We start from the raw sequence: 27199 nt of genomic DNA, 5'->3' as shown, positions 1-27199 counted from the left end.
CATCTGAGCTAGCTGTCGGGGTGACACTGCTTTCTACAGGTACAGAAAGTAGTCTGACAGTGAAGCTTCTCCTTAGCTCACATCTGACAATGTTCAGAATTCTTTAGGCATTCTTACTAGCGTACCTTTTTCTGGACCTTTTGGGTACTAAGTTTACAGGTACCTATTTTTGGTAGGAAAATTTTAAACCTATGTCCCTTATCCATCTTAACCGCCTGCCAATCACTCACAGTTAGAGATTGTTTGCCACATTATAGTAGTGTTGCTGAAGTGCTAGCAACTATGGGGAAAAAGAGCTCCAGACTAGCAATCGGGGACTGCTTGTATGCTAGATATAAAATGAACTGCTTGTGTAAGCAGAGATCAGGCCTGATCTTGCTAAAGCTGGGGTTTTGTGGACAGTGTACCAGAGGGGACAGTGATCTGAAAAATGATGTGGGGGTTTAAACGCAAGTACTGGCAGCGATTGAAGCTAATGCTGTGTTTTTGAGGACATGATACGAATGGGGACACTAGTATAGTTCTGTTCGTGATCAAGATACTGATCCGTTCAGACACTACTACTCCCCTCGGCTGAAAACCAACTCCGAGCCCGCACGTTGTGAAATTGCCAAATCCCATACTGTGCGCCTCCTTCCTCGGGGTGGGACTCCAACGCCTACATCCGGTGCCCCCCTCCCTAAAAAAAAGGGGGGGGCCGGAGGGGCAGAGAACCAGCTCCCTGACCGAGCAAGACAGCCCCATTGGCAGACCCCCACCATCCCGCAAAAGCATCATATCAACAAGTAGAACAAGTAGAACTCTCCCCCCCTAATCCCCAATCCCTGCATTGTAGTAGCTTGAGTTCAGAGTCACATCCCATGTACTTCCAGAAGAGATCTTCAGCTGGGGAAGAAGAAGAAAAAAAAAGAGGGAACCCCCTCCACCCCCCACCCACACCAGCCCCCGCCCCAGCTGATCACTCCCTGTGCTCCGTATCTCCCTTTATGACATATCAGGGATGGGAATACCCAGACTGTCACAAAAGTCCTGCGTCTCTTCCTGAAATCTCATTCTATGCGGTCTACCGTCCTTCATGACTATCAGGGATGTTGGAAACCCCCAGCTGTACTTCAGGTTAGCCCTCCTGAGTTGATCTAGAACTGGCCTCATCTGTCTCCTCCGCGCCAAAGTTCCTGCTGAAAGATCTGTAAAAATCTGTAAGTTTTTACTTTCGAAACTTATTGGGGGGACCCCCTTTAGGTTCTTCCATATGTTTTCTTTATCCTCGTACGAGTGGAACTTTACAATTACATCTCTGGGGATGTCTTGTTTTATATTTGGGGGCTTCCTCACTCTATGGACCCTGTCGATCCTCAGGGCCTCATCTTCACGCCTACCCAAAATAGGGTTGAATATCTTTCTCATCTTCTCCCCCAGATCTTCGTTCTGTTGCTCCGGGATAGATCTGATGCACAAGTTTTGGCGTCGACTCTGATTCTCCTGTTCTTCTATTCTAAAAGCCAACATGCGATTTTCAATCTGCATTTTCCTGACTTTTTCTTTTAAATCGGAGATTTCCCTTAACGTCTTTCAGGACAGCACCTTGAGAGAGCGTGGCTCCACCCACTTGACAGGAAACGCACCTCCACCAAACTTTAAAAGGAGGCTCCTTCCCACTTATCAGTTTATGTGTTTCCTCTGGCGGGAACACATGTGGGAGTTTGGAGCTCTCAAGGTTCTGTCCTGAGAGAACAGGCTCCCTACTCCACTAATTTTTTACCTACCTCAGGAGAGCCAATTCCTCCCATTTTCCACAGGCTTACGGGTGCCGGGTGGATGGGCTCCTTCTCCCTCGTCGGTGCTCGGGGAGAGCCAGAACTGCTCCGGGTATTGCTGCTCCCAGGCAGGGGCGTCAGGCATGTCAGGCGTTTTTGTTTGTTTTTTTCTTGCCTGCACATGTTTTTTCTCTGACGCCGCCGCCATCTTGGGAAGGGCAGTCAGAGGACTGCATCCGCCGGATGTGAGGTATCCGAAAGTGGGGCGGCATCTATGGAGCAGGCGCCAGGCGTCATTTCCGCCGGAAGCGCAGGGGGAGGAGGAAGGAATAGGTCTGGTGCCTATTTATTTCCGGTTCCGGTCCGGCGCACTGGTGCTATTGGAGTCCGGAACCGGCGTTTTCGCCACAGGCATCACGCTGCTGCCTCAGCATGGATTCAGGAACCGCAGCGAGTGGAACAGGCACCAGCAAGGCCCAGGTAAGGAGCAGACTGTAGTTTCTGCTCAGCTTTACTGTGGAGTCTCTCTCTAGTCCTCTTCTCTCTAAATGTTAGTGAAGTTTGAGGGTATTTTTTCCCCCTGGTGGTGGAGGGGCCTGTCAGGGCACATGAGTCTGATAGCTTTTCTCACTGTGCACCTGTGGTGAGCAACCTTGAGTAATCAGGCTGACTCTAAAAGATAGTTTGTCTTTTTTCTCTCTCTTTTTCCCTTATCATGGCAGGCCAAGAGCTCTGACCCTGGGATTAGAAAGAAATGTCCTTCATGCAAAGTTAAGTTAAATGAAGGCTGGAAAAAGGCTTTATGTCAAGCATGTATTGACTCCTTGGTGAGGGAAGAAACCACTTCCGCATGCAGTGATCTAATCGCATCTGCTAAAAAGGAATTGGATGCTACCATTCAATCCTTCAGATCCTCACTCAACTATCCGTCTGCAAGTCAGCCCACTACCTCACAGTCCTCTCAAGGCTCACTGTTAATCCCAGCAGTGGAGGCAGAGATGGGTCCTCTGAACCAGGAATGGCTTTCCCCATCCCGTTCTAATGAATCGAATGAGGATGGTGATGAGCTGGAAAATATGTCTTCCAAGTATAAATTGTCTTTGGATCAGGTGGATGGCCTTTTAAAGGCTATTTATGCTACTCTAGGCCTTGAAGAAGATCATAAGGAAATGTCTTTACATGACAAGATGTATGCAGGGCTTAGTAAGTCTAAGTCCCGTACCTTTCCAGTCCATGCAGTGATTTCTGAAACAATCAGAAAAGAATGGGCCAACCCTGATAGGAAACCATTTTTCTCCAGGGCTCATAAGAGAAGGTTCCCTTTTGATGAAGACCCAGCGGCTCTTTGGAATAAGGTTCCAAAACTTGATGCAGCCTTTTCTCAAGTGTCAAGATCTTCTGATCTAGCATTTGAGGACATGGGGATCTTAAAAGACCCCATGGATAAAAAATGGATCAACGGCTCAAGCGGACTTGGCAATCCATTATGGGCAACCTTAAGCCAGCAATGGCAACTACTTGCATCTCCAGGAACTTGGAGTATTGGGTAAATCAGCTTAAAGCTCATATAATAGCAGATTCCCCTAAGCAAGAAATCCTTGACTCCTTTTCTACCCTCTCAGCAGCCGTAGCCTATCAGGATGACAGCTAAGGCGGCAGCCCTTGCTAATTCTGTTAGACGGGCTTTATGGCTAAAGACTTGGCAAGGGGACACAGCGTCTAAAAACAAATTATACGGGGTCCCTTTTCTAGGAGACTTATTGTTCGGCCCTGATTTGGATTCAGTTCTGGACAGGACTGCAGATAAAAAGAAATCTTTTCCTGTCAAAAAAAAGAAACAACCAGTCAAACGTTTTTTTCGTCCTCAAAGGGCTCAGGAACAAAACAAGCCTCAAGAGAAAAAGAAAAACTGGTCAGGGCAGAGGGGTAAAGGCAAAGGAAATGTCCTTTTCCATCCTCCTGCGTCAGCCAGCAAGACGCAATGACAGTCGGTTACAGGTAGGGGGAAGACTACAAGACTTTCTCCCCTATTGGGCAAGCATAACAGAAAACCAGTACATTCTGAATATGCTAGCCCAGGGTTACAGTATAGAATTTTCAGATCTCCCCCTAGAAAGGTACTTGGTGACGAATCTTCCAAGAGATGTAACAAAATCCCTGGCAATGAAGAGCCTATTAAAGGATCTGATAGATCAGGGGGTTATGACTTACGTCCCACAGGGGGAGCTTTGTCAGGGATTTTATTCCCGTATATTCCTGATAAAGAAACCATCCGGAAGTTTTCGTTTAATCCTAAACCTGAAACCGCTGAACAGATCAGTCCAATACAGAAGGTTTCGTATGGACTCCATCTTCACGGTCAAAAATCTATTGACAAGGGAATGCTTTATGGCATCAATAGACCTTCGAGATGCCTATCTGCATATCCCTATAGCCCTGCAGTCCCAAAGATTCCTAAGATTGGCGAAAAATTTAGGAAAAGAGGTTCTGCACTTGCAATTCAGGGCCCTCCCCTTTGGCCTGTCTTCTGCCCCACGAAAATTTACAAAAATAATGGCAGAAGCGCTTGCACCTCTTCGCATGCAGGGGATTGCGGTAATTCCGTACTTGGACGACCTACTCCTTTTTGCCCCCTCCAGGGAAAGACTGCTAGACAACCTCGGAAAAACCCGAGGTCATCTAGAAACCCTGGGTTGGATCATAAATATGCAGAAGTCAAATTTCAATCCAGCCCAGAAAATACTATTCCTGGGGTATCAGATCTGTTCAAGGGAACAAAAGATTTTTCTCCCAGAAGAGAAGGGGAAGGTCCAGAAGGTGGTAGCGTCCTTACAGGCAAGCCAGGAATTATCAGTCCGACAAGTGATGTCATCCCTAGGAACCCTAACCGCAACCATACCAGCCATTCAATGGGCAAGGTTACATTTCAGGCCTCTCCAGAGCTTTCTCCTGAGAATATGGAATCACAGGTCAGAATCTCTGGAAGCAGAGGTAAAGATACCCACCAATGTCAAGAGATCGCTTTGGTGGTGGAGGAGACAGGAGAATCTGTCAGAAGGCCTGCTCTGATCATTTCCAATAGAAAAAGTGGTAACGACAGATGCCAGTGTATGGGGTTGGGGAGCTCACTTAGACCAAGACTTCACACAAGGATTGTGGTCTCGGACATAAGCAAAGAGGTCCTCAAATTGGAGGGAGTTAAAGGCAGTCGCTTTAGCTTTAGATGCCTTCTCTCCTATCCTTCAAGGTTCTCATGTCCGGGTCCTCTCAGACAACGCCACTACCATAGCCTACCTAAACAAACAGGGGGGTACAAGAAGCAAAACACTTCAGTTGCTAGCTTCAAAGATCCTGGTTTGGGCAGAAAAGCATGTTCGGTCCTTATCAGCATTCCACCTCAAAGGCACCTTAAATGTAGTGGCAGATTATCTAAGCAGAAGGCGGATTCAGGAGTCAGAATGGGGCTTGAATCCGGAAATCTTTGCATTGATTACCAGGGCCTGGGGTCAACCACAAATAGACCTATTTGCGTCAGAGGAAAATACACAACTCCCAGTATTTTTCTCTATTCACAGAAACGACAAGGCCCAGGGGACAGATGCGTTAATCCAGCCCTGGAACTTCCGTCTGGGTTACGCATTTCCTCCTTTCCAACTTATCCCGTTGGTGTTAAGAAAGATAGAGAGGGAGAAGGTGGCAGTAATCCTAATTACTCCATTTTGGCCAAAGAGGGCATGGTTTTCCACCATTCTACAGATGGCAGTCAAACCATTTTGGCGGCTGCCTCTCCGGCAAGACCTGCTCCTACAGGGTCCAATACAGCATCCGGGAGTGGCCAGTCTAAGCCTCACAGCCTGGTTTCTGAGGAACAGTTGTTAAGAAACAAGGGTCTGTCACAACCCTTGGTAACTACCTTACTTTCCAGTAGGAAAATAGTGACCAGAAAAATCTATGCTAAATATTGGAAGGTCTTCAACTCTTTTTGTCGTTCGACTAAGAGAAAAGTAAGAAATTTAGTGTCAATTTTGGAATTTCTTCAAGAGGGGGCAGACAAGGGATTGTCAGTCAGCACCCTTAAAGTGCAAGTAGCTGCTTTGGGAGTATTTCTAGAAAGACCAATCTCTTTTGAGCCCTTGGTTATAAGATTTTTCAACGCGCTTACCAGGTCTAGACCAGCTCCGGCTAATCACTTTCCCAATTGGGATCTATCAGTGGTCCTGCAAGCCCTCACAAAGGAACCTTTTGAACCACTACAAGAAATCTCTCTAAGGAATCTTACTCTTAAGACTTTGTTCTTAGTGGCAATAACCTCAGCAAGGAGAATTGGTGAGCTGCACGCCCTATCTGTTAAGAGACCCTTTTTAACTATCTACACAGATAGGGTTATACTTAAAACCGATCCGGGTTTTTTGCCAAAGGTGGCTTCAGCACACAATAGGTCGCAGGAGATCATCCTGCCAACCTTTTGCTCTAATCCTTCGGGGGAAAAAGAAGGCAAATTCCATAATTTGGATGTAAGAAGGACTTTATTACATTATCTGGAGGTAACAAGTAACTTTCGGTCCTCGGACTCTCTATTTATTCTTTTTTCTGGTAAGAAGGGCCAGCAAGCTTCTAAGGGGTCTATAGCTAGATGGCTTAAATCAACTATTCTAGCAGCCTACTCTCAATCGGGGCTATCTCCCCCGCTGGGAATTAAAGCACATTCTACCAGGGCTCAGGCCACTATATTGGCAGAAATGGCTGGTGCCACCCCAGATCATATTTGTAGGGCGGCTACGTGGTCAAGTTACCTTACGTTTGTACATCATTACAGGCTGGATCTTCTGTCAGCAAGGGAACAAGCTTTTGGCAGAAAGGTCTTGCAGGCTGTGGTCCCTCCCTAAGTGGGTAAGTCTCTGTTATCCTCTCAAGGTGCTGTCCTAAAAGACGTTAAGGGAAAAATCAAGTTAGACTTACCGGTAACTTGTTTTCCAGGAGTCTTTTAGGGCAGCAGCAACCCGCCCTTATTGTATTAAATTACTATGCTGTGACTAACCATATTCTGATTATGTGTTCCAGCTTGGGCCGGAGGTTCTCTACTACTACTGTTAAGTGGGAAGGAGCCTCCTTTTAAAGTTTGGTGGAGGTGTGTTTCCTGTCAAGTGGGTGGAGCCACGCTCTCTCAAGGTGCTGTCCTGAAAGACTCCTGGAAAACAAGTTACCGGTAAGTCTAACTTGATTTTTCTTTGGCGTAATTTCCTGACGCCTCCTCTGCATCCTCCACTCTACGCAAGAGATGTCCCATGTCCGCGCGAACGTTTAAGATTTCAGCTTTTATCACACTTTCTAGTTTAGCGAACATGTCAATCATTTCAGTTTTACTTGGTACAAGCGCCATTATTCTTTGCTCTTCAACACTGCTACAGGCGGACGCTCCTTCCAGCTCTTGATCTTCTCTGGTCCTGTCCCCCTGTCCCCCCTTTTGTTTCTGCTGGTCTTTCTTCTTATCCTTCACTCCTGTTTGTTTCGCCTCCATTCCAGGGCTCTTTAAACTAGCTTCTTTTAGATATTTTTGTATAAAACTGGTGTTCAAGCTCTCCCTTGAGTTCTGGGGTTCTGTCATGCTTCCACCCCCTGTTCGCTCTTTACCCCTAGTGATCGATATATATGGTTTAATTGTAAATTCTAGGCTTCCGCCCTCCCAATTTTCATACCACTCCACTGGTCTATGCTCTCCCTCTTAATCCGTGCCTCGGGCCAAGAGCCTTTATTGCTCAAGAAGGAGCCCCCGCAGGATATCAGGCTTTTTTCCTTTACCCAGAACCAGCTCCGCTGTTGCACTCCAGGTGAATACCCCTTCTTCCCAGTTCCTGGATTTTACTTGCCAATTTCGCCTGCTGTCCCACGTACTACACAAAACTCAGCAGAAAGGAAATCAAGGGGCCAGCAGCACAGTCCCATATGACTCAGTCAAAAAAAAAAAAAAAAAAAAAAGGAGATGATTCCAAAAGAGCCCTGAAGGGCACAGGTGTAACAGTCCTGATCTTTTATGGATTTTTTTTGTCACTGTTCGTGCAAATTTAATAAGCTCCATTTCGTGCTGAATAAAAAAAATTATTAATCTATCTTAAATAGAAAGCTATCCTTAGATTTTTACTCTAAAAAAAGCGTTTTATTAAAATTAAATGTGATAAAAATAAAAAAAATCCAATTTTAAATAAAAAAAAAAATAGTGTGGGTTTTTTTTTTTTTTTTTCTTTATCATTGATTTATTTCCATCCTGTAATCATGACAATGTATCAATAGTTATCAAAATGATTGCGGTAAAGGTCTTACGACTGGATCTTTCTTCTTTGTGATGCACTTATGTAGATTTTTAGATTCTGCAAAGCAGCAAGATGATTTTTTGGCTCATCCTTATGAGGAAATGGATGCTCAGTTTCCGTCCAAGCTCATTGAAGAGCTGCACTGTTTGAGCCTGCACATTGGACCGCTACAGGAACTTCCAAGCAGCATTCTTGGAGCTTTCACTATTCATCATCATGGCAAGGTTTGTTTAATGTATTTGCATTGGGAGGCATTTTGTACTTTCTAACCTGTTCCTTTTCTGCTCTTTCCATCTTTCACTTGCAAAGTTTTTGAGAGCCATATTCACTTTGAGAACTGTAGTTTGAAACGTTAAAATAAAAAAAAAAAGTTTGCCTATATGTTGCTATCACCAGCATTAAAGTCACAGAGAAAATGGCCCTTCGGGTCTGGTATGGATATTGAGGGGAACCCCCACGCGTAAAAAAAAAAATTATATATATAAAAACAGACTTGGGTCCCCCCCAAAATCCATACCGGACTCCTTATCCAAGCATGCAGCCTGGCAGGCCAACCCCCCTTCTGAACCATACCGGGCCACGTGCCTTCAACATGGGGGGTGGGGCGGTAATTTGGGGCAGGGGGGGCTCCATGTTGATGGGGAGTCACCCTGGGTCATCTTCCCCTCAGCCCTGGCCGGTGGTTGTGGGGGTCTACGGGGGGGTTTAGTGGAATCTGGAAGCCCCCTTTAACTATTGGGCATCCAGATCCCGGTACTCATTCACCATAAAAGTGGTAAAAACACAACGGTTTTTGTTTGACAAGTTCCTTTTTTTTTTTTTTTTTTTTCTTTTTTTTAAGACCTTTTTAAAAAAAGTTTATTTAGCAGTGTTATAGTCAGGAGCAGAGCTTTTTGTTTTACGAGTTGGTGGTCGGTGTTCGAAACTTGGATCTACATCGGGGGACCCCTTCCTTCCTTCCTTCCTTCCTTCCTTCCTTCCTTCCTTCCCTTTTTTTTTTTTTTTTTTTTTTTTTTTTTTTTATTTATCCCATACTCATTCTCATAGGGGAGGGGCCAGGATCGGGGCGCTCCCTTGTTAAAGGGGGCTTCCAGATTCCGATAAGCCCCCCCGCCCGTAGACCACCACAACCACCGGCCAGGGTTGTGGGGAAGAGGCCCTTGTCCTCATCAACATGGGGAAAAGGTGCCGGGGGGGACTAAAGCACCCCACCCCATGTTGAGGGCATGTGAAATGCTGTTTTCCAGTTCGCAGATTTTGCAGCCCCAGGCTAATCCTCTGCCAGCGCAGCAGGGTATTGCACCTGTCCCGTCGGCTGTTCCCTCCACTATTTAGCCTTTCCCACGCTCCAACGGGGCGTGACATATATCGTGGACTCGTTAACTGAATCTGTGCGTATGTCTGTAGAACTTCAGCCCTAGCCAACTCGGCAAAGAGGGCTCTCTAGCTTAAAACTTGGCAGGGGGACAGTGCATCCAAGATAAAGGGTTTATGGGATTCCAAGTACAGGGGACCTGTTGTTTTGGCCCGGGAATGAAGACCATTTTGGATCGGGTGGCCAACAAGAAAAAGTCCTTTACCATCAAGCAAAGGACAGGTGAGCAGGCTAATATGAAGTCTTGCCATTCAGAAAAAAATTGTGGCCCCAAAGGCTGAGGAACAAAATAAGTCTTGGGGTCAGAAGGGCAGGAGCTGATGGGGAGTGATGTTTTTTTTTTTTTTGCCCTCCTGAACAGCCCGAGAAACACGACAGGTTGACCATAGTGGGAGGATGATTGGGGGTTTTCCTCCCATAGTGGGAAGTGTAAGGAGGGGTTGCCGGTTGGAATTTGAGACCTCATCATCACCGATCTACCAAGGTGCTCAGAAGACCTTCTGTCCTCCCTAAAGGATCTGAAGGAGCAGAAGGTAGTGGTGCTAGTTCCATGGGGAGAGATAGGCAGAGGAATCTGCTCCCACATTTTTGTAGTACAGAAGCCTTTGGGAAAATTCAGGCTCATCCTGAACCTGAAACCTCTGAATGTCTCGTGACTTACAGGAGGTTCCATATGGATTTGGTCTTCTCAGTAAATGTGCTGCTCCCTCTGAACTGGTACATGGCGTCTATAGAATTTAAGAACGCCAACATGCATATTCCTATTGCTGAGAGTTGTCAAAAATTTCTCAGGTTGACCGTAAGACCCGGAAAAGAGCATTTCCGTCTTCGGTTTCGGGCCCTTTCCTTTGGCCTATCCTCCTCTCCCCGCATGTTTACCAAGGTCATGGCGGAGGCCTTGGTCTTTCTGTGGCTCAGTGGTATTTCTGTAATCGCGTATCTGGACGATTTGCTCCTGTTTGCTCCTTCTCTGGAGCAGTTGTCCCGGGATCTGCAATTTGCAGGAAGCATCTTGGAGAACCTGGGATGGCTCTTGAACCTAGAAAAATCCAACTTGGCCCAGAGGGTCACAATTTTTAGGTTACTAGTTGGATTCTACACAAGGGAACGTTTTTCTCCCACAGGAAAAACTTCAGAAGGTGGCTAAAGCTGTTGCAGAGCAGTCACCCGGGCTCTGTAAGGCAGGCCATGTCGGCACTGGGCTTATTGACGACCATGATCCCTGCAGTGCAGTGGGCAGGGCTACACTCTGCCCATTGCAGCTTTTCATCCTGGGGGTATGGGACCACAGTCAAAGGTTGTTGGACACCCTGGTGCACGTGCACGAGGCAGGTGAAAAGGTCTTTGGTGGGTGGAGGAAAGAGAACCTGTCACAGGCGTGGGGTCCTGCCGGTTACCAAGACCATCACAATGGATGCAAGTGGCACAGGTTGAGAGGCGTACCTAGGTTCTCGGCTGGGGCAGGATTCCTGGTTGGGAGAGGACACGAAGAGATCCTCAAACTGGAGGGAGTTGAGAGCAATTATGCTGACGCTCAGAGCATTCCAGAAAGAGCTCCGAGGACATCCATGTGCAGGTCTGAACGGACAACTCCTCAGCAGTTACATCAACAGGAATGGGGGGGCGAGGAGCAGGTCGCTGTGGGTCCTGGAGGAAGAAATTCTCAAGTGGGTCGAAGCCAGTGTACTATTCCTCTGGGCTGTGCATTTGGAGGGGGAGTTAAATCAGGTGGCTGACTTCCTCAGCAGGAAGATGCTGAGGGAAGGTGACTGGGTTCTGAATCTGGACATCTACGAGATGGTCACTCAGAGATGGGGGGTTCCGTGTGTGGACCTCCTCACTTTTGAGGGTGAATGCAAAAATGCGTCTTATCTTCTTCCTGAACTGATGGGACGGTGCACTTGGGGTAGATGCGCTCGCTCAGAGCTGGTATTTTTCCAGGCGTTATCCCTCACCCCCCCCCCCCCCCCCCCCCCCTCGCCTGTACTGTTGCCAGCTGTGCTGAGGAAGTTTCAAAACAAGGGTACACCTCTTATTCCCATCGTGCCATACTTGCCCAGAAGGCCATGGTTCTCTGTCCTGAACGATTTGGCCATGGAGCCTACCTGGACTCTGCCTTTCCGGGAGGACCTTCTTTCTCAGGGTCCGATCTGGTGTCCCCAGGGGGAGCGGTGGAATCTCGCAGCCTGGTTACAGAATAAAATATGTTGAGAGGCAAAGGATTCTCAGACCGGTTAGTGGTGACCCTTCTAGGGAGCAGAAAAAAGGAAACGCGTTCCATCTACCTGAAAATTTGCAGACGGTTTAATAGCTGGTGCGCAGAAAGCTTCTTCGACGTGCTTAGCCCAGTTGTGGTGATGGAATTTCTGCAGTGTGGGGCAGACAAGGGTCTGGCCCTTAGCACTCTGAAAGGCCAGGTGTCAGTGCTGAGTTTTTTCCTGGAGAAACCTCTTGCTGGTAACCCCTGGGTAGCTAGATTCTTCAAAGCTTTAACCAGGTAGAGGACAATTAACAATCTTCCATTTCCTACGTGGGATGTATCTTTAATGTTACAAGCATTTATAGGGGAGCCTTTTTTGCCAAAGGTTGCATCGAAGTTTCACAGAGGCCAAGAAATTATTTTGCCTACGTTTTTGTTTAAATCCTGTGCATGAACAGGAGCATAATTTTTATAGGTTGGGTGTAAATACCTACAGTACATGGACAGTAAAAAGCTGTTTAGCAAGTCTGACTCCTCCTCTTCCTTTTTTATTTTTTTTATTTTCAGGGGCTAAGAAGGGGACAAAAGCCTCTAGATGTACAATGGCAAGATGGCTTAAGTTGGCTATTAGTCAGACTTGCGTAGGGCTCACTCCACTAGAGCTATGGCGTCGTCGCAGCCTTTTCCATCTTCATCAATCACTACAGTTATCTGCTAAGGATCACCCCTGAAAGACGAGGGGAAAGTCAGTTACACTTACCGGTAACGTCTTTTCCAGGAGTCTTTCAGGACAGCACCGGTACCCACCTGAATAGTGTGTTTGTTAAAAGAAGTTTCAGACATAGGACTGTCAGGGATATTAAGGTTAGTATGAAGTGTTATTGTGTCTCCCCAGCTGGCCTGAGCTACTCTTGGAGGACTGAGGGGCTTGGCTCTGCAAGCTAAGGTGGTGTTGCATGAGAAGGGAGCAGACAAGGTCTCTTTGAGATGGCTGCCCTGAGACTCCTGGAAAAGAAGTTACTGGTAAGTGTAACTGATAATTTTTTTTTTTTTTTTTCTTTTTTCTGACAATTCTTTTCTTTACATTCAGCGGTCAGCTGGGATTGGATCATGGCACCTGCCACAGCAACCCCAAATTCTTCCCTGTGAATCCCTATTTTATGGATGTGTTATGCGCGAACTTGGCTCCGAAAAGGTGTTCATCCTGCAAAAATGATTTGCTCAAAAATATTCAGCGAGAGCGTGTTCACTGAAATACAGTATCCTATTTTAAGAAGACTTTCACTGTTCCAGTTTAAAGCCTCATTTGCTTTGCTGGTGGCTGCCTTAATAAGTAATTGTGGCTGTGGGAGTGTGTCTAAGACTCAAGGTTTGGGCTCATTGAATGCCGAGCGATTAAAAACCCTGATCATGGGGATACGGAGTCGGGTCAGCTACCTGGACGATTTTCTTCATGCACTTAGTTTATCGTGGGTGCTTTAGTGGACTTCATTCAACAGCTCTCTCGTGCCACAAGTGTTGGTGAGCAAAGTTCCCCTGAAAGAAAAAGGTTGACTTCGTCTCATTTTCTGATATCTGGGTTTGGCAGGAATGCTGCAGTTCGAATCTCCCGAAACTGCTATACTTTTTTTGAGTATTGGCAGCCTCCATCCCCTCGTACATTCTGTGCATCCACCAGTGCAAGCTTTTGAAACATATTTGGGGATCCAGACGTCTCCGAATTGATAAACCGGTTTTATTTGCTCATAGGATCAACGGTGGCGAATATAGCCCCATTAGCTCACCTTCATGAAATGCACCAAATGCCATTATGGGCCACCATTGATTTGGGGGATTCTCACCCCATCTCCATTTCCTCCTTGCCTTGGCTCCTTCTAATATACAGCCTGGCTATGTTGGGACCATGTCTTACCCACTCTTTGGGGGAATTGCTATACGCCAGCTAGGCTGGCCCGATTTTTGTTTCATCTTATTCTTCTTGTTGCTTCCGGGGATGTTCAGGAAGTGACTATGGCACATATTTGGTGGTCATGTCCTAAGGTTTGCAGACTGGGGATCAGAGCTTACACCCTTTTTCATAATATGCTTCATACTAATCTTAAAAGGGACCCTTACGAGGCCCTTCTTTGTAAACCAATTGCAGAACTGCTTTGTCCTGTTGCCTTTGCAACTTTTTCTGCAACTAAGTTGACTATTGCAAAGCCTTGGAAAACCCCTGTGCTTAGCTTTGAAGCAGTTAAGAACCGAATGAACAATATCATGGTAAATGAAAAACATGACAGCTTTTGCTTCGAATACTCATGATAAACGTCTCTGGCAACCATGGGTAGCATATACTCAACCTTCTAGATTCGATAATAAGCTTCTCTCAATTTATGTGATGACCCGTTGCACACCCAGTAGGACTCCATCTCCTCGTTTTCTGTTCTCGGCTCCTTTCTTCTTCCTTTTCCTTCTATTTCCCAGCTTTTTGGCTAGCCCTTCTCCTTCCATGTGTAATTGGCTTCATTGTCCACCCAGGCCCCCAGGCGTGGCTTTGGTGAGAATGGTTACAGCAATTGAATTTGCTTACTGGTATATTGTACACTCATCTAAATGGACATCCGCAGTCTACAAAGTTTAAATGTTTTTTGTGTTCTTCAATACCATGCTTTGGGTGGCTTTAGTCCATCGTGTATTACAGTCTGGAACTTCAAGCTTTCTTCGCTAAGGACTTATGGCCTATAGTTATCACGTTATACTGATTGTGGAGATTATGTAACACCTTTGATGCATCCCTTTGTTGGGATTTTCACTTGCGCTTGGTGCTGTAACCATCTCATTGTTGGGCTAATTTGTCAATTTGAGTTTTTAATAAATTCTTTTGCAAAAAGGAAGCGGGTTGAAAGTTTATTCTTTCAAGGGGAGTGTTTGTTTGGTCCTGCTCTGGATAACTACATCCAAATAGTAACTGTGTGGGCAAAAAAAGAAGGCAAAGCTTGTGGTATGCAAGCCTCCCACTCCTACATCCAGATAACAACATTTATTTCACCAGTCTCAGGCATCGGGCTCAAGCCCAAACCTCAGTCTCAGTTCCACAAGAAGCCCTAGACTCCAAACTCTCTAAGCCAGGTGAGCCAAGTCCTTGCAATGAAGTGGTGCCATCACTCGTTTGGGTAGGGGACCTTTGCGGGCCTTCATGGTTTGGCGAGGAAAGTTGCAGACAAGTGGGTCTGCAGCATTAGTGGCTTGAAGTTACAAGCTAGAATTTCAGAGCATTCCAGAGTTTCAGTTTCTGCTTGAACCTCTTCATGGTTCTGAAACCAAACAGCGATGTTCAGTCCATCCTAGGTCTCAAGGACTCCACTCCACAAGTTCCTCAGAGTACAGTAGTTCCAGATAGAAATTGTGGTCAGTGGTTGCCTCCCTCCCAACAGGGAGATTTTCTGGTATCTCTGGATATCAGGCGGCCCTTATCTGCATATCTAAAACTTCCCATCTCACCAAACGTTGCTGCAATTTGCGATGAAGGACCACTACTTTCAGTTTTAGGTCCTACAGTTCGACCTGTTTGCTGCTCCCAGAGTATTCACCAAGGTGCTAGCCCCGGTCTTGGAGTTCCTACATACTCAGGCGTTGTCTGGACAACTTGCTCCTGAAAGAGCAAGTTTACTGTACTTCTGGAATCCAATGCGACTCGAACAGTGCAGACTGAGTCCTGAATCTTCAGTCCCACCCAGCGGATGGAAAATCTAGGCCTGACACCCTGTCCCTTGCTCTGAGAACTCTGCATGAGGATTCTGGGAAATGTGGTGGCCTTACTCAAGGCAGCTCTCTTTGGCCTGTTTCATTCTAGGCCCCTCCAGCTTAATGTTTCATTAACATAGGACAGGCGGACACTGCTTATCAGACTTTCTGATGCAGTCGCACCTTAAATCGAGACTGTCTCTGGATTTGTAGATGTCTTCATGAATGCTAAAAATGGAGAAAGTCAGTCCTCCCACTTTCCTAGAGGATCCTGATGACAGATACCAACCTGCTGGGTTCGCATAGGATTATGAACAATCTTTGGACTTGGCCAATGCAGGAGAGGTCCCTGCTACATTTGTCCGTGCAGCTGACTGGCCTTCCTGTAAGCGTTCAGTTAGACAACATCACAATGGTGGTATACATATATCATTAGGGATGCACCAGAAATTGGGCTGCTTAGGAGAAGCAAATCTCTTATCTAGTCTTGGTTGGAATATCCTGTTCCCACCCTGCCCGTAGTCCACATTCCAGTTGTGAAAAATTGGCTGGCGGGTTTTCCCAGCCATCAACCACTCAATCTGGGGGAGTGAGCCCTTCACTCGGAGGTGTTTGAGGGACTTCAACCTGACCTCCTGTCACAAGGTCCTATAGTTCATCCTTGAAGCCAGGTTCTTGAGAGACGGGAATATCTGATTTCCTATGTGCTCAAGGCTAAGAGGGCTACTTAAAGGAAAATTTACCACAGTACTTTAAAGTGTTATTTTGCCTGGTTTGAGGCTCGTGGACTTCTTTCTTGTAAGCATGTTATTTCACGTTTGCCTTTTGTACAAGGGGTCACATGTGTTGTTTCACTGGTTAGGACTCTGTTGACTCCATGGATCTTCAGTTTGGGACTTCCTGTGTTGCAGAAGTCTCCTTTTTAAACCCATCTGGGACATTTTAGTTAGCCCTTCTAACACAAGTTATTCATCTGGTTACCATTACTTCTGCTGATAGTTTCAGAATCTACTACTTTTACTTCCTGATACTCCACCGTGACAAGGCCTTTTTACCCAAGGCGATCTCTTCATTCCATCGTAATCAGTACATTGTGTTACCTTATTTCTGTCCTAAACCCCAGATGCCAGGGGACAAGGCACTTCATATATTGGGTGTGGTTCATGCAGTTAAGAATTACCTAAAGTGAACTGCTGCATAAAATCTTGTCCGATTTCCCTTTTTTGTGCTTCCTGAGGGCCCAAGTAAGGGTCACGCAGATTACACATCTACCGATGGATCTGTCAGCTTGTTTCTAAGGGGCAGTGTTTCACAGTTTTTGGTGACTCCTTATTCTACCAGGAGTGTTGGTGCTTCCTGGGCTATTGGACATTAGTCCTCGGTAGTTCAGCTTTGTAAGGTTTCTACCTGGTCTTTGATCCATACGTTCAGGAAGTTCTACCAAGTGCATGTTTAAACTTCTGAGGGTACCACCTTTGGTCAGCAAGTCTTGCAAACTGCTGCATCAGATTCTAACCTGTTTTGTATTAGTTGTTTAGGGGCCTATTGGCTTGTTGCTGTGTTGCCCTCCCCTCATGTTCAGTGCTTTGGGACATCCTTTATTATAATATGAAGAAAATGTGATTTTTGGTTCACCGTAAAATCCTTTTCTTGGAGGACATCACAGAGCACAGGGAGCACTTCCCTCTTCCTTAACTGTTTCATGGCTTGCTTCAAAACCTGAAGTTATGCATGGACAGGGATTTACTTTTTATTTTTTAATCAATAGGAAAGTACACTGTGTATGTGTCTTCAACCTATGCCTGAAAAAGGGCCAAGCCAGGGAGCCTTCTATCTGTCTCATTCATTCTTTGTTTTTTAAGAATTCAGTGCCACAGCCCCTACTTACTAGGTAGAGTAGAGACTGTTAAATAGGTCTGCTAAATGAAGCCTGGCTCAGAGTCTCCAATGAGTTGTGGCCCTGTGCATTGTATGGCAAGTGGAATCCACAGACCACCTGGCTGCACAAAAATTAGGTGCCTGTCCTTTGGCAATATTAGACAATGATGTACCAGTTTGCTTACATGTAAGGGAACATTTTATTCCTTAAAAGTCACAATTGGCATCTGTTCTCTGCAAAATGATGAAATATGGTTAACATGATTTTATTCTTCTATGTATTGCTAGGTCTTTCCTGCTTCCTGGCATCTGCTGCATCTTTACTTGGATATTCATTGGTCCATTTTGGAAATCCTACAAATTTTAGGAGAAAAGATGCAAGGTATTTTATTCATATTTGAATATATTTCAGTTTGATTGTCTTTTACTACTAACTGTTTTTGTTTTTACACAGCAATCAAGTTGGTTATATACTGCATCCTCATATGTGCCTGCTTCGAATTTTTTTTTTAAAGTTGAACTCCATTTGTTCTCACTGTATGTGGGAACTTAGCCACCCTCTCTTGCTCACTTTCAAGTTGGACTTTGGGCTATGGACTGTGTAGTGTGCATAGAACAGTGCACATGACCACAACTTGCATGCACTGCTCAATCATAAGGAAGGTAGGGGTCAAGGAGAGGTTTGTGAGTTCATGGAGGATATATAAGGCAGAAAAACACAGTAGTAAACAATTTTTAAAAGTGGTTGTAAACCCATGCAAATGCAGGGATGTCTCCTAAACCATGCAGGTTTAGGAGATATCCAGTGTAGCTACAGGTAAGCCTAATTATAGGCTTGCCTGTAGTATAAAGTGGTTGCAAAGGGTTTACAACCACTTCAAAGTAATTTTAAAGGTTTAGAATCACTTCATCTTTTTATTAAACTAGCAAACATGTTATAGTTACCTGCTTCGTGCAATGGTTTTGTACAGGGCAGCCCAGATCCTGCTCTTCTAGGGTCTGCCGCTGGCGCTCCTGCCCCCCCCCCCCCCCTTCATTCATAGTACCACCCCTAGCACGCCAAGAATGGTACCGCTGCCTGAATCTATAGACAGTGTGGGGCTTTGCTGCCCTACCCCCGACCTCCATCTTCATAGGATTTGATTGACAGCTGCAGAAGCCAATGGCTGCTGCTATCAATCCGCCCTGTAAGGAGGGAGAGAGTTGCTGCTCTCGTGCACAATACTGGTTAAAGATTGGGCTCAGGTAAGTATTGTGGGGGCTGGGGGGGGGGGATGGGAAAGGTGTTTTTTTTTCTTTTTTTTACCTTAACGCAGAAAATGGATTGAGGTTAAAAACTTTAAGGCTTAAGAACAACTTTAAGTAAGATTCTGGCTTCTCAGTAGTACTTGTGTAGATTATTTTTGGGGAATAAGGATATTGTTTAATGTCCATTTTTTAAATGAGTTTTTGTGTCTGGAATTTAGCTTTTAATATGTAGAAATTTTGTCCAGATTTACCATAAAATATGGCAGTCCTTTATTCATTCTCCAAGCTACATGTGAACACCATCATAACATCTAGAACTGTTTGGGGTCTCTCCATCTGGCTGACCACATGGTCTAAATAGAATTTTCCTTACTTTTATTCATTGGAGTTTACTGACTCTGTGTCTAGTTTTTTTTAAATGCACCCAGCGCTGCCTTAAATGGTTTGTAAACCCTTGGCGTTTTTCACCTTTATGCATTCTATGCGTTAAGGTTGGAAACCTTCTTTAGTGTAGCAGCCCTCCAGTGCCCCCGTTTTACTTGCCTGAACCCTGTCTTTCCAGCACCGGGAATGAGCACACCCACACGGGTGTCCCTAGGAAAGTGCTTCCGGGGGGGGGGGGGGGGGGGTCAGGCACTCAATGTGAGCAGGAGCGTCGCTGAGGAACCCCAGAAGAGGAGGAGCGAGGCCACTCTGTGCAAAACCCTGGCACAGAGGAGGCAAGTATGACTCATTTGTTTAAAAAAACAAACAAACCTTTAGTCCCTTTAACATGTAATACACTTAGTTATACTCCCTTACAACCATTCCAGACGAATAATAGGATATACAACAATGCTGGTGTACATATTAAATATAATGCTTGTGTGTTGTGTATCTAATATAGATATTTTGCTTTTTTAGGTCATATTGTGTATGCTCATCAGTTTATAAATCTTTTTGGCAAAAACTTGACAAATGTGAGCTTGTTTGAGGAGCATTGTGAAAACCTAATTTGTGGTCTCATTGCCCTTGCAGCAGCCAAGTTTTCTAAGGTACTGTATTTTATAATCCTGTTGTGACTTGCTGTACTATTTGTTCTAAAGTAGGGAGGTTGAAAAGGGACAAGTCTATCCATTCCAACGGGCGTGTGTGTCAGTTTGAGTCTCATGCGAAGCACCTTTATTGTGCTTATTAACCTTTATCATAGTGGAGGTTAAAACAAATCCTAACGCCTGAACACAATTTTGCAACTTTGACATATGTTAGTAAAACTGTACATATCATCATATCAACTACTGTGTGTATCCACTACACTGGCCAAAAAGTTTACTTTTTTTGTTTGTTTTAATATTTGACTGTATGTTTCTCCCTTCAAACATAACCTACCACCAAAGAACAACCCAAAATAAATTCTATTCTTGACGATCGCAAGAATACCATATATGAGTAAATTATTTGTTGTTTGTACTCTTAGTAGGGCCCAGAAACAATGGTGCACATTTTGGCTTTTTTTTACCCTACTTAAAACACACTGATACTTATTTATCCACCTCAATACCGGACACTTTTACCCACTTCCTGCCCAGGCCACTCACTTTGAATGACGATTACTTTGTTCTGGAACACTGTACCCAAATTAAATTTTTTAGAGATGGCGGAATAGTCGGAGGCTTGCTTAAAAATTATCCACATACATATGGTACCCCTTCTGGAATAGTGGTGGTACAAGGTTCCAGTCAGACTGTCCAGTCCCGCATAAGCTTGGAAATTATACTTTTATCCTGTGGTAAAGCGTATAACTTCACGCTATATCTGGGGATGTGCTTTTTAATGTCTAGCCTTTTGGTGACATAGACAAGGGACTCATCGACACAAATATTTTTGTCAGGAGTATACATTTCCGAAAACTTACTGAAAAAAAATTGTGTTGCTGAATTTTGAACAGCTTGTCATAAGCAGGATGATTTCGATAAGGGCACAGGGAATTATCACTAAAGTGTAGAAACCCCGTGATCATGTCATAGCATGTTCTGGGCATATTAGAAGAAAAGACTGGCATGTGATATATGGGGTGGGTGGACCAGTATGTGTGGCCTTTTATTTATTTTAATTTTTTTGATTGTCCCACATTCAGTGTAAGTCAAAGAAGAACTTTAGATTATTCCACAGTGACAGGTTTCGGATTGGTGGCAATTAATTGGCTGGCATAAAGTTTGAACTGGTCCACAATTAAATTTAACAAATCCATCCCTTAAAAAAAATAAATAAATAATTAATTGGCGTTACATTTTTCATTACTATGTGAGGGCCTGGCTGCCCTGTAAAAGAGGGGATTGTAGGTTCTGCAGAATTTGTGGGCAGCCATACAGGATTTAAAAACACCTCTTGGGTGCTAGTGGTTGTCTACTGCTCCTCCTCAGATTGCCTAACTTTCTTTGCTGGGACTCCTTCCTCCTCAGAATCTGTTACTGACCCATTGCTCTCAACTGGCTGATATTCAGAATCTGAAAGTAAGAGTTCCCCGCTATGCTCATCGGTCAAGCTCTGTATCTGGAATGCCTCCTCGCTCCACATATGTGAATATGCATAGAGAGAGATCCTAAACACCGCACACTTAGCAAAGCCATTAGTGAATGGGTGAAAGCACCCTCAGCCAAATGCCGGCTTCCTCCAAAGCCACGCTCCATGACTAAGCCCCGTGGGCAGGGTGAAATGTGTTCTGGGGTGTGGCTTTGGTTGAAGCTGGCTTTTGACTGAGACTACTTTCACCGCTTTACTAATGGCTTTGCTAGGTGTGCTGTGTTTGGGGATCTTTCGCTATGCATATCCACAATGGGCATAGGCATCGCAAGATTGCGCAGCTGCATGACCCAAAAAGTGGGAGGGCGTACAGGCACGTCCTCCCAAATCGGCGCTTGTCCTGCCTAGCCATTTATATGCTCTGGCTGGATGGGAAATGGCTAAAAAGTGATGATTATTTTTTTCTCTTTTTTTTTTTTTTTTAATCCTACCTAAAATATACTAACCCTGACCTCCTCACTGACTTTGAGCCTCCTCAGATTGCCTAACTTTCTTTGCTGGGACTCCTTCCTCCTCAGAATCTGTTACTGACCCATTGCTCTCAACTGGCTGATGTGTTACATTGACTGTAACTCTAACCCTGATTAACCTAGCTCATATCTAACAGAAGAAGACCCACTTCAGTAAGGGTATGTGTACAGTCAGTGGCAAGGGTTAAGGGAAGATATCGGATTTTTAATTTGTCAGCACTCCCAGCTGATACCACTATCCAGGGAAGGGAGTTGAATGTTTTACTGCTTAACTATTTTGCAATTCAAGTTAAACCTCCTTTCCTCCAGCTTCAAATCGTGGCCTTATGTATGTGTCGGGGACCTTAGGTTAAACAGCTTTTTTGCCAGCACTGTTACTGTTAAAATATTGTCTTAAGTATGTGAGACTTTTTTTCTTGTAAAAAAAAAAAAAAATGTTTTTCACTGTTTTTTAATCCAGGTACGCCCATCTGAAGCCTTTATTAGTCAATTCTATCCTTGTATATGCATTAAAGAGATGTGGGTTTTAGTTATCCAGCTTGTTGACCATAGGAGCAAAGCCTCTTCATTGGAGGTAAGAGTTTACAAATTTCCAGTACTTTTTTTTTTATTCAAAGAGCACCAAAAAAAAAAAAAGGTTAAGGCCTCTGTTTCTGATATTCTAGTTATTTAAATGAGACGCTTGTCCTGTGTCTTCAGTGCTTCTATGCTATGGTGTCTAACTGGAGCAAGTATGCAGATCCAGACTTCTAACTTTACTTTTGACTTAAAGTATGTAAAGTAGATCAGTAATGACAGCCACCGTATTTATCAGGTGGCTAGACACTTTTAGTCTGATAATTACATAGTTGGTGAGGTTGAAAAAAGGCACAAGTCTATCAAGTCCAACGTGTGTGTGCTTTTATGTTAATAGTACATTGTATACCCCTGTATGTTGCGGTTGTTTAGGTGCCTATGTAAGAGTTTTTTTAATTATCGATGCTCCCTGCTGAAACCACTGCTTGTAAAAGAGAATTCCACATCCTTACCACTCTTACAGTAAAGAACCCTCTACACAGTTTAAGGTTAAACCGCTTCTCTTCTAATTTTAGTGAATGGCCATGCGTCTTTTTAAATTCCCTTTCGTGGAAAGGTTTTCTCCCTATTGTGGGATCACCAGTACAGTATTTGTACATTGAAATCAAATCATATCCCCTCTCAAGCGTCTCTTCTCCAGAGAGAATAAGTTCAGTGCTTGCAGTCTTTCCCCATAGCTGAGATCCTCTAGTCCCTTTATTAGCTTTGTTGCCCTTCTCTGGACCCTCTCCAGTTCCAGTACATCCCTCCTGAGAACTGGTACCCAGAACTGGACGGCATACTCCAGGTGCGGCCGGAACCAGAGTCTTGTAGAGTGTGAGAATTATCGATTTATCTCTGTTAATCTACTTTTTAATGCATGCCAATATGGGATCAGAGGCTGAAAACTGATGTACAAATATAATGATAATAAATAAATACAAGCAGACTATAGACTTGGATAAAAATGGCCGTGGTCCTTTATTATTGGCATAATAAAAATATCAATTAGCTTACTAAAATCATACCAAAACAATAATAGTTCAGCCATCAAAGCTCGAACTATATACAAACAATTAATACCAAATAGTTCAGCCATTAATGCTCGAACCATATATATATATATATATATATATATATATATATATATATATATATATATATATATATATATATATATATACGTCTTTAACGTTAATATACCATACCCCCTTACAGCAGAAGGGACCAGCCACATAACAAGAACCACGACATAGGGAGGGAGGGATGCTTCTTCTTGAAGTGCTGCCGTTGGTCTGACGACCGTTAAAATACTTCTTTCTTCTTATTGGTACTTCTAGTCACCTGACCCTTCTTAGAAACTTCCAGAATTTTTTAATAAAGTTTATTGAAAACAGTTAAATGATCAATAATATACATTACAATAACTGCCTATTTGTTTCAGTCCCTGTTCCCATAGGCAGGGGTCGCTAATGAGCTTCTCCTGCCTTTCATTCTGTTGGCCTTGCTTGCAGCAGCTTGGCATTGCATGCAATTGCTGAGCCTATCATCTACTAGGACCCCCAGGTCCTTTTCCATTTTAGATTCCCCCAGAAGTGAGTAATGAAGTAGCGAGTAATGAAGTGTAATTTTCCTCTGACAGCATTATTTTAATATGCTTTAAATTTTGTATAGCAAAAGTGTGCCTGTGGAATTGGATGAACACTAAATTCCTTTTTAAACATTTCCTAGTGCTATGATTTTATAATAGTGTACAGAGCTTAGCTGTTTTTGGCTCAATATTTGCTGTGACATTGGCAACAGCCACTGTGAAAGATGTATCTGTCTTTTACTTACCTGGTAAAGGGGAACTATATGGGCAGAGTCTGGCATGTCTCTCTTGTAAGCAGGGTGGATTTGATTTAAATCACTAGTAAAACGGCTTGATTTAAGTCAACTCGATTTAAATCCATAGTTTTTTTAAATAAAAACTGTCATCCCTGTCCCGTAGCGGCTGCTCCTCTGACCTGCTGTTGACTCACCAACAGTCCCATTCACTTTAATGGGACAGCTAGTGATGCTGCAGTGACACAACAAGGTGAGGGACGTGGCGACAGTAGGTGAGTGGATGCCCGCTAAGGCTCCATTCACACTAGCTTGTTTTTTGATGCATTTTGCATTTTGCAGAAGTGCATGGGAATTTTTTAATATGGGTTCCTATGGAACATGTTCACATCAATGCATTTATGTACCTCTGCGTTTTTGGAAAGGATCAGGGACTTTTTTTCATGCAAAATGCAGCGTTTTGCATGTAATAGAATTTAATGGACCAGCATCAAAAACGCAAGTACGGCGTTTTTAGCTTTTTTTTTTTTTTTTGACTGTATACAGTCTAAAAAAAAAACTGTAAAAAAAAAAACGCTGTAAAAACGTGGCAAGCACCACAAAAAACTCTGCAGAAACGCTCAAAAGCAACATGCATAGGTGTGAATCGAGCCTAACAGGCACTGACTGAAATGACAGGTGCTCTTAAAATGTAAGGACTCATTCTTGCCTGTAGTTAGAATCTTTGATATTTGCAAACAAAATTAAGGTTTCCTATTTAGAATAATAAGCTGTCAGGTTAGTAAAACAGCGATATCAGAACCAATCCAATCATACAGTTTGTAATGTACAATAGGATAAAGGAATATTCCTGAACTTTGTTTTGTCTCATGGTTACTGTGAAACTGTGTGAGTGCATCAATGCAGTGCATGTTATCTCAGCTTGCAGAGCTTGGATTCATTGAACGAGTTTACCAAAAAATGTACATATTGCAGAATATACAGGCTCATCTACATAACTAAACTCCATTTTTTTTTATGCTGAATAAACTAAATTATTAAAGTATCTTAAATAAAAAACTATTTTTAGATAGTTTTTTACTCCAAAAGCATTTCATTAAAATTGATAAAAAATAAAAAAAATTAGATTTAGATAAAAAAAAAAAAAAACAGTTTAAAAAAAAATCATTGATTTTTATTCACCCTGCTTGTAAGCAAGAAAAACATTGTGGAAAGGAAGTTTTATCGGGTACACATTTTTAAAGTAATTTTTGTGTTTCAGAACTTCTGGAGCTTACTCAGTATTTTATTGCGGAAGCTTCTTCATGGTCCTGGAGGAGGTAGTGAAGCACATTACATCTGCAATGTAGTAAAATGTAAAGATACCTTGGGCCTCTGTTGGTGGATTATTGCACACCTTTCACCACTGTATCAGCTGGATCGGAATGGGAATCCAGAAGAGCGTGTAAGTTTATTTATTATAAGCGCTATAATATTGGCACAGGGTCAGTTTTATTTTTTTTTATGCCTTTTTACTTATAAGTAGGCATACCCCTCTATGTTACATTCCGCTTATTTACAAGGTACCTCTCTGCGTTGCATACATTGAAAGTGAAAAAGAATTTTTTTTTTTTTTATTGATCACACAGTAAATGACATAAGCAGATTTAGGGATGACTTGGTTATAGGTAGATACTTTCAGATGTTTGGACACTGGTGAAAATGGCTGTGAGGTCCTCAGTATAACCCCTCCTGCTCCCAGTAAGCCTCTACTCTTTGCTAGTGTCTTTAGGTGTTGGATGTCTCCTTCCTGTCTACTGAGTGGGATATTGTTTAGTATACAATCCACTTTTTTTCTTCCCTGTGTTCTGGCCACACATCCTGTGCCGCATCCAGAATCGGTGGCTCCTGGCGACAGCTTCGACAATGATACCTGGATCCCACCAGGGAAGACAGAGGTCAGCTTGTAAAGTCACTGGATCCTGCGTTCGGCACCCACCTTGTCATGTAGTGCAGCACGTTGGGTTAGCCGCCGGGTGCTATACAGGTCCAGGGCAGAGGCAGCCTGCACCAGTGTAACCCAGTCCCTGAAGCCCCCTTACTGAAGGTTAAATCCCATTTTTTTTTTCCCCCTGTTGTATACAGCTACTGATGTGTAATGCATATGTACCCTCTTATCTGACTGTGTTTCCCTCCCTCCCTTGGGAGTATGATTGTATCCAGGGGTTGTTCATCTTTATCCCCATGCCATTCCTTTGGTCTTCTCTCCTCCGGCTCCATTTTCTGACCACTATGATGGCTAAGGGGTTAGCCCTGGCTAGCCCCAGGCACTGAGCTTTTTATAATTTACGTGTTCCTGCTGGCTGTGCAATACTCCAATTTCTGTACATGACAGTGGCATGCTGGTGCCTGAGAACGGCTGATATTGGGCTACATTAACCCCTTTCTTGCCTCAGGGCACTGTACGTACTCTTACAAGGTCCCCCCTCACAGAGACATGGCAAAACACGAGAAGAAAATGCCAGGGATGAAGAGAGAACAAATTCCCTTGCACCCTAGCCACCAATAGGTCATCTGGATCTTTAGCCCCTGATAGTTTACTCAGTTACCTTCCCTCCCCCCGATTCTCTCCCCTTCTGTGACATATCCATAGCCCCATCTGGTATGCTGCACTCGTCATGTTTAACCACTTCCCGCCCAACAACGTCATATGACGTCGCAGACTTTGAGTGGGGATATCTGAATGAAGCCTGCAGCTACAGGCATCATCCAGATATCTTTTTCTGCCGGCGATTCCCTGCACCGTAAAAACAAAAATAGCGGCTGTTCAGCCCTTTTGTTTTTACTGGCGGTGGGAAGGGGGGGGGGTGTCCCCTCCTGCCGCCCTCCGGTGTGTCTACCGGCTCGCCTGTGCGATCGGTGAGCCGGAGAATGAATCGGCCAGCAGCAGCCATTTACCATAGAGCTGACCGAGGACCAGATGGGCCCCGGTCAGCTCTATGACCTTTGGGGCCCGGGTGCGATGTTATGTCACAACGGGCCTCAGAGTGTGTGTGTGTGTGTGTGTGTGTGTGTGTGTGTTGTTTTTTTTTTTTTTTTTTTTTTTTTATTTGGGCTTTCCAGCCTAGAGGTGAGATCTGGGAACTTAGACTCCAGATCTCGCTGTAAAGAGTACCTCTCTTTCCCTATTCCTAGTGATGTTTACATTCTTTGTAATAGGAATAAAAGTGAACAAAAAAAAATTGTGAAGGGAAAGTGTCAAAATATAAAAATAAAAGTAAGATAAAACAATTTTTAAAGCGCCCCGTCCCCGTGTG

General features: G+C 44.1%; 1 protein-coding gene across 2 annotated transcripts in view; it reads left to right on the top strand.

Moving 5' to 3' along the window:
- MMS22L (MMS22 like, DNA repair protein) overlaps window positions 1–27199 on the top strand; it is a 153043-nt gene that overhangs the window by 21943 nt on the left and 103901 nt on the right. For both annotated transcript variants that reach the window (XM_073626972.1, XM_073626971.1), the window contains exons 5-9: window positions 8112–8289; window positions 17533–17626; window positions 19396–19526; window positions 21985–22098; window positions 25165–25347. In XM_073626972.1, coding sequence (XP_073483073.1) covers window positions 8112–8289; window positions 17533–17626; window positions 19396–19526; window positions 21985–22098; window positions 25165–25347 — 700 coding nt within the window. The remainder of the gene's footprint in view (window positions 1–8111; window positions 8290–17532; window positions 17627–19395; window positions 19527–21984; window positions 22099–25164; window positions 25348–27199) is intronic.

Source organism: Aquarana catesbeiana, linkage group LG04 (genome assembly GCF_042186555.1).
Source record: "Aquarana catesbeiana isolate 2022-GZ linkage group LG04, ASM4218655v1, whole genome shotgun sequence".
Lineage (NCBI taxonomy): Eukaryota > Metazoa > Chordata > Amphibia > Anura > Ranidae > Aquarana > Aquarana catesbeiana.
The sequence above is the reverse complement of the archived record's forward strand: the minus strand, read 5'-3'. Positions and strand labels throughout refer to the sequence as shown.